The sequence below is a fragment of the Chlamydotis macqueenii genome, chromosome 3, assembly GCF_036417535.1.
Source record: "Chlamydotis macqueenii isolate bChlMac1 chromosome 3, bChlMac1.mat, whole genome shotgun sequence".
Taxonomy (NCBI): Eukaryota; Metazoa; Chordata; class Aves; order Otidiformes; family Otididae; genus Chlamydotis; species Chlamydotis macqueenii.
In genome coordinates, this window is record NC_141558.1 from 66230329 (window position 1) to 66244318 (window position 13990).

Below are 13990 nucleotides of genomic sequence, written 5' to 3' on the forward strand. Positions count from 1 at the left end.
GAAACACCTCTGATGGAGCCTGGGCTCTGTTCTGTCCTGTGCCAGGCTGAGCCCACACACACTTAAACAGAACCTCTGGGGAAGGCCAGCACAGAGGCACCCCAGTCCTCGAGGCTTGTACTTTACAGAAGGATGGCAGCATAAGAGAGGGCTGCAAACAGAAGGGCAATTGAAGCCATGGAGAAGGCTGCCCGCTGCTAAGGCTTTTCAGGGCTGTGAGGAACTCTTCCCTTTTACTGCCTGCTGAGGCAAGACAGCAAGTGCGACTGGACTCAAACTCAGAATGAGAGACAAATCTGGGGAAGAGAAGGCTACTACGGTTTTTATCAGCAGGCTAGAGAGTATTGTGTGCTTTGCCAGACTGAGATTCTCTGGAGGAGGTGGCTCCTACAAGAACTGCCGAAGGAAGGCACTGCTAGCTCACTCAGCAGGCTGGGCCGGGAGGTCTCACTCACTATAGGCTCTCTGGGGCTTTCAAAAGTGTCCTTTACCTTCCCAGGATCTCCAGCAGCTCTGCAATCCCATTGTGGTGCTCTGTTTCATAGATGAACCTAAAGAGAAGAATGAGAGGTCATTACCAAACACTGGATCCAATCTGATAAGCAAAAGGAAGGAAAAACACTGGAGACAGGCATTTCCTAGCAAATAACCGAACTCCAAGGTGACAGGGCAAGAAACAGAAGCAATTAAATTCATGGCCCCTAGATCAGCTAAAGCTCACAGGTCCCAAACACTTGCTATATGCACTGAAGATAGTGCTATCACATCCTCACTGCTCTTAAGCACAGGTGAATGCTATCCCTACCAAAGCAGTGTGACATAACTGAGTCACTCAGCTAAACACAGTCTGGATTAGAATCACAGCCTAGTGCACCAAATTTATCTCACTGGATTGTCCCACTCATTCACTAGGCCAGTGGCACTAAGAAGCACCTCACCTGTAAAATATATTGTTGATCTGCCGCCTCACATATGCTCGCAGACCCAGGAACTTCCCATAGATCCTGTGCAGAATAGTCTTTAGGAAGTCTCGTTCTCTGGGGTCTTCACTGTCAAAAAGATCCAGCAGCTGTGGGGAGAGAAATTCAGTCAGTGTCTGCATACTGCCTGTCTGGATAAATTTACCAGCAACAGTGGGCAGTGCTCTGGCTTGACAAAAGTGGCTCCTTCAGCTGGGTCATTCTTTCAGCACCCTGAGCACAGTGGTCACTTTCCTGAAACATGCAGCCTCCTAGTCACAAGCTGGAACCATCAGCACCTCTTTCGTCTCCTGAAGCACAGTGATGGTCTGCACACTTTACAAAGCTGCATGTCCCCACGTTTCCCCTGCAAGGCCCCCTGTGCCCTTCTCCACCTGTACAAAGAGTGAGGAGTTTCAGGGACTACAGCTCACACACACTCTTGCCCTGCACAGAGAATTCTATCTGCTAATTCAAGACTAGACACAGGAAAAAAGAAAGCCCACATCACCAAGCACCTGTTGACAAAGCTGGACTGTCTGCATAACACCTTGACCAAAATCTGCTGTATGTTCTTCATAAAGGTGGTGCACAGTGGCAGGGGCAATGAATACTTACAGATAGTACAAACTTCTGGTCAATGTATTTCTTGGCTACATTTGGTTGGAAGTCAGGTGATTCCAGGAATCGGAGGAAGAACTCATACACCAGCTGTTGGGGGAGAAGGAGAGAACACTTAGAAATCTCCTCCATCCTCTCACCAGTGTTTACTTCATATTTTAAATGTTTTCCTTCTCCTTAAGGATTCAGGGAAAGGCTGGGAAGCCTGAATGGGAACACAGAAAACATAGGAACCTGTGTTTCCCCATCCAGTGGGATCAGCTCAGCTTCCCTTGCTCTGATGGGCACGGTGGCACATAACTGCCCAAGTCTGCATGAGGTCTCATCACCTCAAGTTTCATCAAAGACAACAGCCACCTACTCAGATAAAGACACTAGCCTGGGAAACTCTTCTCCCACCTTCAGCCCAAGTCTCTACAGAGAACAGAAACCTCCAGAGGACATGCCAAAGGCACAGGCTTCACTGGAAGCCCTTGAGACACACCAAGCAAGAACAGAAAAGCAAAGAAATGAAACAGACCCCAAAAAACATGTTGTGTCCTCTGCCTCCTGGGGACTGACTCCAGACTGGCTTGGCCCCACTAAGCCACGCAAGCTGCATGCTGTGTCCCACTTGGACAACAAAGGGCAGCTTGATTTGAGAAGGCTGTCAGTGCCAAAACAGCAAGTTCTAGTCCTGCTGTCCTCCTAGAGGGACAAGTCCATTCCAGAGCTGACCCTGCCTAGTGCTTCTGAGAGGCGACAAGGCCAAACAAGAGCACTGCATCTCAAAGGTCTGACTCTGGAGTTGAAGGAGCTATGGAGCCACCGACACACAGGCAGGGCCTAGCTGCCAAGGACAGTAGCACAGAAAAAAATGATGTGATGATGAAAAAATTCAGCACACGCTTGCCACAAATTTATTGTCGCTGCTGCTGATTTAACTCTGAGAAACGAGCAATCATAGCACTCTGGTGCTGAGGACATGCCATTTCTATTGACGCTCACATCCCCATGTCAACCGCAGCAGTGAGAAGCGATTAACCACTGCTGCAGAACTGCACCTTATTTCCTCTCTGCATTTTCTGCTTCATTCTGCAGTGCCTGGTTCTTGTTCTGCCTTTGTCTGCTTGACAACGTGTCCAGTGCAAGCGCTGGGGAAGACCCCCATAAGCTTATCTCCCGACTTCCACTGCTGAGCTCTGCTAAACCATGCTCACTGTTGCTTTCACAACTCCTTTCACCCAGTTTGTCTTAAAATCTATTTCCCAGGACACACAGCCTGATGAAGAGATCCTTGGCTCTCTTTGCCTTTTCCTCCCTGCAATTCTTTGTCTCTTCTGGTCAAAAGTTTGCTCCTAGATAAATAAACTAAATTGCATCCAGCATACTGGAGACACGTCAGCAAGTGCCAGGTGCCAGCACAGGCTTTGTTTTGGCACCAAGTAGTCCTCTTCCTCCATGTTTCTCCCAGGGAGCTAGGCAAGGAGAGAAGCACTGAAGCAGACAGGGGTGCTGCCGCCAATGCTGCTGAAGCCCAAAGGATGAGGGCTGTTGAGCCTTCAGGAGGGACCTTAACACTGCTGGGAATTGCTTCTTACATAGGCAATACAGCACAACTCCCTCATTCCCAGTAAAGTGTTCACTCCCAGCCTTATCTCAGGGCCACGTGGGACTACAGCCATCTGCAGGTGAATGTTGCACAAAGCCATCAGCCTGTTTCCAGGACACCTCTGCTACCAGCATTGTGTACAAGCCACCTCTGACCCACGAGTGGCAGGCCTGGTCTCTCCCTGTCTCCACATCAGCAACCTTCACAGGCTGGGGAAGCAGCCAGCAGCAGGGCTGCCAGGCTCCAGCACCCCATGGACTCTCAACTTCCTGGAGATAAATTCACGAGATCTATATCCCCCACTCCTCCTCACCTGAAGGTGTGGCCAGGCAGCTTCTAATGTAGGTTCATCTTCCTCAGGGTCAAACTCCGCGCCTGTGGGATTGGATGATGGCGGGAGTGTCCGGAAGAGGTTAACTGAAAACTGGGGCGAGTGAAAAGATTTATGAATGACATCCCTGCACCTCATGATGGCCTTCCCCATAGCAAATCCCTCATAGCAGAGCAACACATTGTAATTTGCCATAGCTGTGCCCACAAAGAAATCCCTCCCGAGGCTGCAGGGTTACAGTCTGTATACGAACTCCACAAGTGCAGCCTGTGCCAGGGACAAGAGCTTCCACCTCTCCCTACACCAGGCACTGTCACTGCCTCCCCCTCACCCCTCCTCGCCCTTCTTCTCTTTCTGGGGGTGGGCAGGTAATAAGGGATGGGTAGGACTGGGGTCACCCTCTTGTCTGACAAATGCCTATTCCCCGCCAGCCCACCATGCTTCTGAACAGCCCTCATTTCTTTGGCACACAAGCATACACTGGCCCCACGCCCTACCATGATAACAGCTTCAGGATAGATGGCCTCAGTGACAACGTCACGGTTGTGCGTGATGTATTCCACCATCTCATTGAGACCTGCTCGCTTCACCTCCTTGAACTTCAGGTCACTGAGGGGATCAGAGATGAAGTCAAAAAGCACGCAGCACTGCCGCAGCTTCTGGATGAAAAGCTCTTCTCGTTCATGTGGAGGAGCATCTGTCAGAGAAAGCAGAGACGTCTGTCCTTAGAGATCGGCAGGACATCTTCCTGGTTTGTCCAAGTATCAGTGTGGTTTGCTCCCTGTCCTGCATTCCCTGCCCCCATCACAGTCCTCCTTGAACCTGCCGGGGCAGAGGGAGACGCAGTGTATCCCTGTTATCCCACTCCGCCCTATGGAGGTGGGACAATGGAGGCAGAGAGATTGCAAGGCCTCTGGAGCAACTACCCCGTAAGGTGATTTCAAGCATGGTAGTGGTTTCTGATCTGATAAGCATCGATCCCTTCCCAGTAAAAGGTACACTGGAAAAGGAATTCACTTCACTAGCTCCCATTACAGACCAGTGACACCCATGCCCTGCACCCCACAGCCACAAAGGGAGCACACTGTATGCTAACCCTCCTCCCAGAGAGCAGCCCAGAAGAGAGGGGCTAAGGTGGCAGAGGCCATATATTAACAGCATTCTCTTCTTGGTACGTTGCCACTGGAAACTAGGCACTGCTAGGGCCCATCAGGCAAACTGACCTTTTGCTTGCAGAACGGCTGCTGAGCTGCAAGGCAGTCTCTCTTCCTAAAAGGATTGCCTGTTTCTGTGAGCAATGTCAGCAACGGGTCTGGCTGAGTGACTGCTGAAAACGCTTTCTCCTTGTCCACGCTTAAGTCATGTTTAATTGCACCATTATGTAGACTAACTGCTAATGCTGGGTAATTGCCCTAATGCAATAGCACTACCACAATTTGCAATGGAAAAACAAGGAGGAGGAGGCCTGGTCCTCTCCCAGTAACCAGTGGCTCTAGGAACCAAGAGCAGTCTGCACCAAGGTCTCTGCACTTCACCGCCTATCTGCACAACCTGCAAAATCTGAGGCAGTCCTAAGTACATTTAAGCACAAGGGTTTAAATAAGTTCAAATGGAAGGGTAGGTACTGAAGTTTGCATTGAGTATCTTCCTTTTCTTTTAGGCTATCTATCAATTCTCAACCTGCTGCCAAGCCAAGCACCTTTCCCAGAGCCATCCCTGCTGCACTGCCCGCAGAAGGTTAGCAGGACACTGCCAGTGTCGCTTTGGGAAGAGCCTTTACACCACCGCACTCTGCCTGCAGAAGGCACAGCTTATCATGTAGGTCACTCCCACCTTACAGCTTCCTCACCTTTAAGGGCTGGGAGCTTTTGCAGTTCCCGGTTTTTGCTCAGATTGAAGCGAGAAGAGCTGTGGCGGCGCTCCTTCTTCACAATCTGGGGTCCCCCCGAGTACTTAATCTTATTCAGCTGGGTTGGTGGGGGAGCACTGTTACTGGGCCGCTTATTTGAAGTTGTCTGCTGCTGCTGCTGCTGCTGTGGCTGTGGCTGCTGCTGAGGCTGCTGGGCCTGATGAGGGAGAACAGAGTAAAACAACTCATAAGCTTTTATCTACAAGCCTCACAAGCAACCAGACACTGTCAGCATCTTCTTGGACTGAAGAAACTGGGCACGTTTTTCACTGTTGCACTTGCAACTCAGTGCATCTCACCCAGTCCTGCAGGGCTCTAGACCAGCTGGTTGCATTTGCACTGTACCTGCAAAGCAAGCATCAGCTTCACTCATATCTGCGAGGTATCACAAAGACATTAGAGTCTCTTGGCGCACCGGGTGCTAGGGATATGGAAAGCAAAGCCATGTCTTGCAACACGTTACAGGAGTTTGTTAAAACAAAAAAGCAGAAATAAGAATTTTCCGTGGTCCAAGCAGAAATCTCAGTGTGCCGCTGCCTCTGATTACAGCACTCTGTACAGCACACAGCAAACAAGTTTTGAAAACCAGCAAGTTGCTCTCTTACCCTTGTTCAGGGAACAACCTAGGAAAAAGCAAAGCAGCGTGTAGTACAGAGCAGACGTGACAGCCCTGGAAAGGCAACAGTGAAGACCACGAAAATCATTGCTGCATCCATAGACCAGGAGCTAGTCTACAAATCCCATGGGCCATACTCAAACCTTAGGGCCCAGGCTGTGGGCTTTCCCAGCCCATCCTGGCTGCTCCCTCCATCTCCGCCTTGTCTCAGCCTCACTGCTGTCTAGACTTCTCCTGCCGATTTGCTTTTTCCACATCACCCATTTTAGCCACACAAACTCTTTGCCTGCACTTTCCTCCAGCAGACATCCTCTCCACTTCATGCTTGTTATATAGCACTTACAGGGGCCCTTTCTTATTTTTATCAGGTGACCAGGAACTCAAGCCAGTGCTTGCTCAGCTCAGCTCAGCTCTGTTCTGACCTTGCTGAAGCTCTGCTGGTTCAAGTCCCACTTGGGCCATAATGGCTCAATAACTGACCCTTTAACACCACACTGACCCAGCCCATGGAAATCCTAATATGGAAGAGGGCAACATCCCGCCAGCAAGCCTATAGCAGAGGGCTCAGCTGGAGACAGCACTCAGCCTACTCTGGCTCTGCTGTGTGAGCCCAGCAATGCACCCTTCCTCAGCTCTGCCACCTCATTCCTGCTGGCACATGAAGCCAAGGAGCTGCAGGGTAAATGTGTTTAGGATACAACAGGGATAGTGCAATGGATGGGGAGCAGAGGTGGGTAGAATCCTTGGACATCACCCCCTCCTTTCCCCATAAACTCCCAGCTGACGCATACAAAACAGCGCTACAAACACACTGATCAGCAGGATTTTGAGAGAAAGCACCAGCAGTGCAAAAGCTCATCAGAGCTCTCCTCCAAGTGAGGTATGGCCAATCTGTTCCTGTGAGGAGAAGCTGATCGGCAGCTTACCCAAGGCAGGCAGTCCCTACCCTGAATTAAGTCCTGATGGTTTCCAAAGAAGTGCAGCACAGCACCACAGTGCAACAGCAAGAGTTACTGCACCCACAGCATGTGGGGAGGCAGCGAGGTAGGAACAGGGAAAGCTACCTACAGGGATACACTGCTCTACAGGTTAGGAACTGTAGAGCAAGTGCAAAGACTCCCTGTGAAGAACAGTGCCCAACACGGAACACCATTTGTTTTGTCAGGCCATTACTTTGAACCAGAAATCAGAAATATTTTGGTTCTGGTCTGGCTCTGCTTGAAGGAAATCTTAAGTGGTTCTGTTTCAAACTCAGCTTCAAGCCAAAGTGGGGGGAGATAAGATTGGAACTCTCTTCAGTTTAGACTTGATCTGATTCTTTTCATGAAGCAGCACTGTCCCACAATGAGAGGAGGAAGCAAGATGAGCTTGTGATGAAAACAGCTGGTTCTGCCAGACAAAGCAGGCCCAGACTACAAATTGGAGGCAACTTATAATGAGCAGTGGTCTCTCCTCAGTGGAGTCAGGCTGAATCCTTGCTGGCAGCCTTCCAAGAGCGAGAAGTTAATTTCTCACCCTGAATATTTGGGTATCAGGGCAGCACAAGCCACTCAGATGTTGTCCAGATGCTTTTGGGAAGGCAAGTCCTCTACTCTGCATCACTCTCCTTTCACAGGAAAGAAGGGCAATATCTGACTGCTGAGCCACTGTGGAGAAAAGATGGTATAGAGAGAAAAACGAGATGCATCAGATAACACTGAGGGAAGCAGGACATGTGGGTCCTCCTAGCTGATGGGACATGCCTATGCACACCCATAGGTGTGCCTATGGATACCGCCACCAGCTTCTACAGTCTTCAACAGCTGGCACGAAGAGAGACAAAACACAGCTTCAGGTTTAGCTGCTAGTTATTTAAGAAACAGCCATACACATATGCAAAAATCACACAATTGAGTTTGCTAAAGAAAATACGATGATGGGGTGATCAGATACACTCTTATGCTGCAGTGCTCAGAGGGTTTTAGGACAGATTGCTTCTATATGTACTTTCCGGCATCAAACTGAATATTTGCTTTCAAGAGGTGTTTCCTACGGCAAGCCTGCTGTCCTTCCGCTTTCAGCACCTCCTACCTTGTCCACATGAATCAGAAGCAGCTCGTTTTAAGTTTCCTAATGCTTTCTGCTCTGAAGTTTCCATCTCTGAAAGCACAGCAGACTGCCAAAACTGAAAGCTTTTCTCTTAATGCACAGGTATCAACCTCACAGACTGTTTCCCTGACATCCATAACAGCAGACCACTTCAGGGTTGCAGGCACACATCTACGTGATCAGGCTCAGCCCCTCCTTGACACGCAGGGCTCACACCACCACGGCAAAGCCAGCTGCTTGAGAGACACCGTTTGCCAGCAGCTGTTAATCTGCATATGCTGAGGAGACCAGAGAACAGTACAAAGCTGTTCGCCCAAGCGCGGTGCGGCAGCCCCACCTTCCTCGCTGTGGTGGAGTGGCTACTCATGCCAACAGGACAGGCCAGCCCCAACTGCAACCCCACTCACACTCCCCCAAGCACAGGCTCCCTGGCCTTGTAGCACTTCCTCCTCGCTGGTTCCCACCACCTCTCCTCCTTGCTAGGAACTTGCCTGCACAAGTCAATGAGCCCCAGGCCCTGGGCTTGCTCTGCGCCATTTCTCTTCATCCCGGGCTCCCAGAGACAGGGACCCTCCTCCCCCAGCCACCCAGAGCTGTGCCAGCTTCTCCTCCGCTCTCCTACCCATGCATGACCTCACCTCTGCAGGCACTCCTACCGCGGCTGGGTGCATCGCCACTCAGTAAGCCCTTCTGCCTCACTGGTCCCTTGAGCATCCCCCGCTCGCTAAGCTTCTCAGCCCAGATCTGCTCTCAGCTCCTCCTCCTCAGATGACTCTTCCCTTCCCATCCCTCAAGTCAGTACCTGCTCTCTTTGTCTGCTGTTACACAGCTTCCCTATTAAAATCAAGCTCTCTGCCTCAGAAGTAACATCAACACACTGTAACGCCTGTCTCTGAATAATGAACTCCAGGCTGCAGTAACGAGCCCCATGGAGATATCTGCAAAACACGTAATACAGCAGCTCAGTGAAAAGGAGCACCCTCTCCCAGAGCTGCAAATCTCACCAACCAGGCTCCAAGCTGCCCCCGAGGCTGCAGAGCACCTCCTCTCTCCTCTTCACTTTTGCTGCTAATCCCTGCTCCCACTTCCAGGTCGTTAACTCTCTTCCCCACCCAGCTGCCTCTCCCAGTCTTTCAGGCCAGGAGGAGTAGCTCTTTCTCATCCTCTCATTTAACATGGCCTTGGTCTCTGACATTATTTCTTTTTTCTCCTTAAATAGCCATGCAGAAATTCTCTCCATTCATATCTTCATCATGTTCCAGATGGAATGAACTAAACAAACCTTTTATTTCCTACTCTCTGCTCTCGTGTTTTCCTCCACTCTGCTGTCTCTTCCTGAGCAAACTGCCCCCTCAAAGCCAGGAGCTAGCTAAGCTCTGCTAGCTCGTCACCTCAGATAGCTTCACCCCAAGATGGGCATCTGAAAGAGCACTGCACTACTCCTGTACTTATGAGGGAACTCAGACACTTGCCTTTTCTTGTGGGGATGTGTCTGCTTTTGAACATATCTGCCCTCCCAGATCAGCTCCACTAAAGGCTCCTTCGCTGCAGAGAACAAAGCACTATGCTCAAGGGTTTCTGGACTGACTCCTACTCTCTTCATCTCCCTCCCTCCACAGAGATCCCCACAGGAGGTCCTCATCCGCTGCACTTGCTCAGGTCTGTCAAAAAAGAGCTGCTCTTCAAGAAGCTTTACTCATTCCACCAGCCAGACAACTTGCCTGCAAAACAAGTCACAACTTTCTGGTACCAGAGTAAATTAGGGCTGAGTCCTCCCCAGCTCCTTGGAGCACGGTATGAGAGATGAAAGCGCATGCTGGAAGAGGGCTGCCCAAAGGCTGCTCTCCTGCTGCAAGCCCATTAAGCACCTATCAAGACTTGAAGAAAAAAGAAAATTCTCTTTGGTGCACACAACTTTCACTCTAGAAAAGGCAACCAACCAACACTAACTCCATGGAGGAATTTACAGGGCACAAAACTCACAACGGCAGCAGAGGCGTCCGGGCTAAGCTCAGCCCATCAATCCCACCAAGCATGGTGTTCCACGAGTCAAACCCCCTCCCGCTTCTGACACGAGGAAGCAGTCTCACCCCCAGCATGTTATCTAATCCCTCATGGTCCCCCAATGCAAAAGTCAAAATACCTTTCTGTGCTTCCTGAAGAGCAGGAAAATTGCATTCAAACTGGTATACATTTCTTCTTATCAAGCAAAGACCTCTCTTCCATTCTGCAGCAGAGCAGTTCAGAAACAGTAAAGCACCAAGAGAGAACAAACTTCACTGCAAACTCAACAGGGAAAGGGAGAAGAGATCTGTGGCAGTGCACATTGCAGAGGTGTCTCCTTTCTGCTCTGCTCTCTGTTCCTATGATCAAAGGAAACCCAGCCTTCCATCTTAAAGAAGGGCTGGATTTCATTTGGAGTATGAGGAAGTGGCTGGCTATGTTTTGTGGGAGGGAAGGTTGGACGCATCACTTCTAAGGTTCTTCTGTATCCAGGTACAGCCAGACATTACGTGCCATTTCAGGTCACAGAAGGAAGCTTGTATCCTGCGCTATTCTTCCTTTCTTATGGCACCACTTGTAACCAGGAGAGCGGTGCCGCAGCCCACCGCTGATTTCGATGGGGACATCAGAGTGCTCTGCTTTGATGGCTATCCATCACCCTCACACTGTGAGACCCAGGCTTTTCTTCCTCTTCCCAGAGCTGTGAACTCAGCAGACAAAGAATGCCAAATACATGAAAGGCAAGCCTGATTCCATGATGCCAAGGCAGGAGTTCTCTCACTTCCTTGGAGTCTGCAGACAGCTTTCCCAGAAAGTTGTTTGCAGCTGTATGCACAAAATAAAATGGGCAGAGGCCGACACTAGGATGGGATATAATAAGAGGATCTACAAAACTGCCACCTGCTCCAAGGCAAACAAACTCAGCTACTGATTCCTTGCCAGCCACACCACAGGTTAGGCATAAGCATGGCTTGGACCTTGAAATCGAGTGGCTAGTAGCAGAGATATTTTCTGAGGCTCTGCAACACAGATCTATGCTTTGAAGGAGACTCTAAAGTAACCTTATTGTGACTACAACCATCCCACTGTACTACAGATTTCTTCCTAGTCTTCATTAGCCTTACATGTCTCCTATCCCTAATCCTCTGAATTACAAGTGCAACCTGTTCCAGACAAGACATGAGCACACCGGCTTCTATGGACATGGAAGTGGAACAGCTTGTTTGCCAAACTGCAGTATTAAAAAAAAAACAACATGCAGATATTGTGCATGCTTCCTTGGACACATGTACAATGCTCTTCCGAGCCAAGTCTTAAAATCCACAACCACACTGTCCGAGTGCCAGACAAACTCAAACCAGAAAAGTTCCAGTTTACCCAAGTTTTCACTAATTCTAAGCACAGCTTATCATATTATCATGTTCTGCTGAAGCCATCCTAACACATCTAGCTTGGCAACACCAAAACCGAGAGCGAAAGAGTCTCCGCGCAGCTGGGAATACAGACTGTGCCTTCTTGTGAGTAATGCTGTGTTCAGCAACAAGGCTGTTTTCCAAAGAACCATTTCATCTCTAGCAGTTTACCTCTATTCTTTCAGGTGCCCTATCCATTATTTCCTAGTCTTACTCTCCCAGAAAATGCTTCAGAACAACGTGTTCCTTTTTTATCACTTCACACTGCTCTCCCACTCTGACACAAGGTGACAACAGAGTTTATTGCGCTTTGCTCTGAGAGGAACAAGGAAGCTGCTCTTGTCTGTCAGGCTTCCTCCTCCTTGATAACCGTGGCTGTTCCCTCTCTGCAGCCAATTTTACCATGCTCTGCCCATCTCTGCAAGCAGCGCTCGTGTCAGCTTCGTGTCAAATCTCTTTTTGAACGGCTGTAGAGTACGAGAATCATCCTGTCTCCTCCACAGCCATTGTTCCCCTTGGGCCAACTTTCAAGGGGAACTAACTTCATCTTAACTTTAGTCTTTGCTACCATCTTCTCTAATTCCTTAAGATCCCGGTGACATATGTTATCTGGTAGAGCAGCTCCAAGTAGCTAGAATGAAAGACGTTATTCCTCTTCAAAGATGAGCTGCACACGTACACCGCTGCATCCAAGGTGAAAGCCTTACCTCTTCCGAATTCTCTGCTCCACCATCCTTTCCGCTACTGCTGCCGCCAGGCTTTGTGGTGCTTTTGGTAGACTTTGGAGACTCCTGAAATGATGAAAATGCGTTCAGAGAAACTTTCACCCTGTGCAGAATTTTAGCATCTCTTCGCAGAGTTGGGCTGTGCGCTACCACAGACCCAGCCCACCTCCACCCCTGCAGCAAGCCCTGCTTCAGGGCGGTCACTCCCAGCCCTTTCCCCCGGAGAAGGGCACCCTGAGCGACTCCCCCGGCGGCGGGAGCGCTGCCGGCACCTCTCGCCCCGTTACCGGAGGCTGACCCCGGCCGAGCATCCCCGGGTGACAGGGCCCCGCGCCCGCCCAGCCGCTGCCCGTCGGGGAGCTACAAGGTGCGGGGCACCCACAGCCCCGCCGCGAACGGCCCGGCCCGCCCGCAACCGGGCGGAGGCAAAGGCGGATCCGGGCCCCCACCCTGCCTGCGGGCAGCGCCGGGCCGCGGGGCACCGGGACACGGGTGGGGCCATACCTCCCCCACCGGGGGCATCGCCGGGGAGGGGCGGCCGTGCCCCGCGGCCCCCGCCACCTCCTGCCGCCTGCCCGAGCGCGCGGGGCGGGGCGGGGCGGGCCGCAGCCCCCGTTCCCCCGCCGGGATCGCGCGGGGGCACCGGTACCGGCGGCCGCCCCGCCCGGCGTGCGCGCGCGCCCGCGCGCGCCCCCGCCGCCCTCCTGCACCACCCACCCCGCCCGCCCGCCCGCCCCGGGCACGCGCCCCCGCCCCCTGCCGTCCGCAGTCCCGTGCGCGCCCCCGCCCGAGGGCCGCGCCGAGGGAAGGCCGCGGCGGGCAGGGCGGCGGGAGCGGACGGCCGATCACCGGGCCGCGCCCGGGCCGCGCGGGGGCACCCCGGCGCCGCCGCCGCCCGCCGCACCTTCTCCTTCTTCAGCTTGTAGGGCATGGTGAGCGCCGGGCCCCAGCCGCTCCGCGCCCGCCGCCGCCGCCGCCGCCAGCGCCCAGGCCCGGCCGCAGCGCCCTGCTCCCATTGGGCCAGCCGTGCCGGCCTGCCTAGCAACAGCCTCCGCCACCGCCGCGCGGCGCTGACGCAGGGCAGCAGATTTTTCCTATTGGCCAAACGGCGCACGGGCGCCGGGCACGCCCCCGGGGGCGGGGCGGGGCTGCGGGCGAGCGGCTCTTCCGGGGCAGCGCCGCCAGCCTAACGGGTTCGTGGTCCGGCCCGGTGCGGGTGGGTTGGCGGCGCCCGGGGCTCCCTCACAGGGAAGCGAGTTCCTGCGGGAGCCAGGCCACGGCAGGGGAAGGCGTCGAGCCACTGTCCGGCGCTCTCGGCTGCGTGCAGGCGACTCCCGGAGGGCAGGAGCGGAGGTGGCGGGGGTCAATCTGCTTCTCCCGCCGTGGCCTGCGCGGCTCGTCCCTGCATTCACCGAGGGGGGCAGCCCGAGCCGGCCTCAGCCCCATCCGGCCTCAGCCCCGTCTTTGCGGGGCAGGTGCTTGTCGGTGCGCCGAAGCACGGCTGTTGGGGAGGGGTGTCGGTGGAAACGATGGGGTCAGTGCAAGCTGGTGGATGGACAGATGGAGATGGGGAGAGGGGAGCAGCACAAGGCCCAGTGCAGCCAGAGCAGTGCCCCCGCTGACAATGGAGAAGGCTCTTCCTGGGCCACGGGTCCCAGGACACTTCCCTGCTCACGTGGGGCAACTTGGACAACGTGTTGGCAGATGGCCCTGCGTCCTGGCAGTAGGAGGATG

General features: G+C 52.8%; 1 protein-coding gene across 2 annotated transcripts in view; it reads right to left on the reverse strand.

The window, feature by feature from the left end:
- Positions 1–13257, reverse strand: part of PPP2R5D (protein phosphatase 2 regulatory subunit B'delta) — a 31660-nt gene extending 18403 nt beyond the window's left edge. The window contains exons 1-8 of one of the 2 annotated variants that reach the window (XM_086744286.1): positions 13161–13257; positions 12239–12322; positions 5352–5568; positions 4000–4199; positions 3485–3595; positions 1578–1670; positions 939–1069; positions 492–551 (exon numbers count right to left, since the gene is read on the reverse strand). In XM_086744286.1, the coding sequence (XP_086600412.1) occupies positions 492–551; positions 939–1069; positions 1578–1670; positions 3485–3595; positions 4000–4199; positions 5352–5568; positions 12239–12322; positions 13161–13187 (923 nt within the window). In that variant the 5' untranslated portion in view covers positions 13188–13257. Of the gene's footprint in view, positions 1–491; positions 552–938; positions 1070–1577; positions 1671–3484; positions 3596–3999; positions 4200–5351; positions 5569–12238; positions 12323–12760; positions 12797–13160 lie in introns of those variants that run through there. The other variant, XM_086744287.1, reaches the window with a different exon arrangement.
- Between the last annotated feature and the right edge of the window lie 733 nt (positions 13258–13990).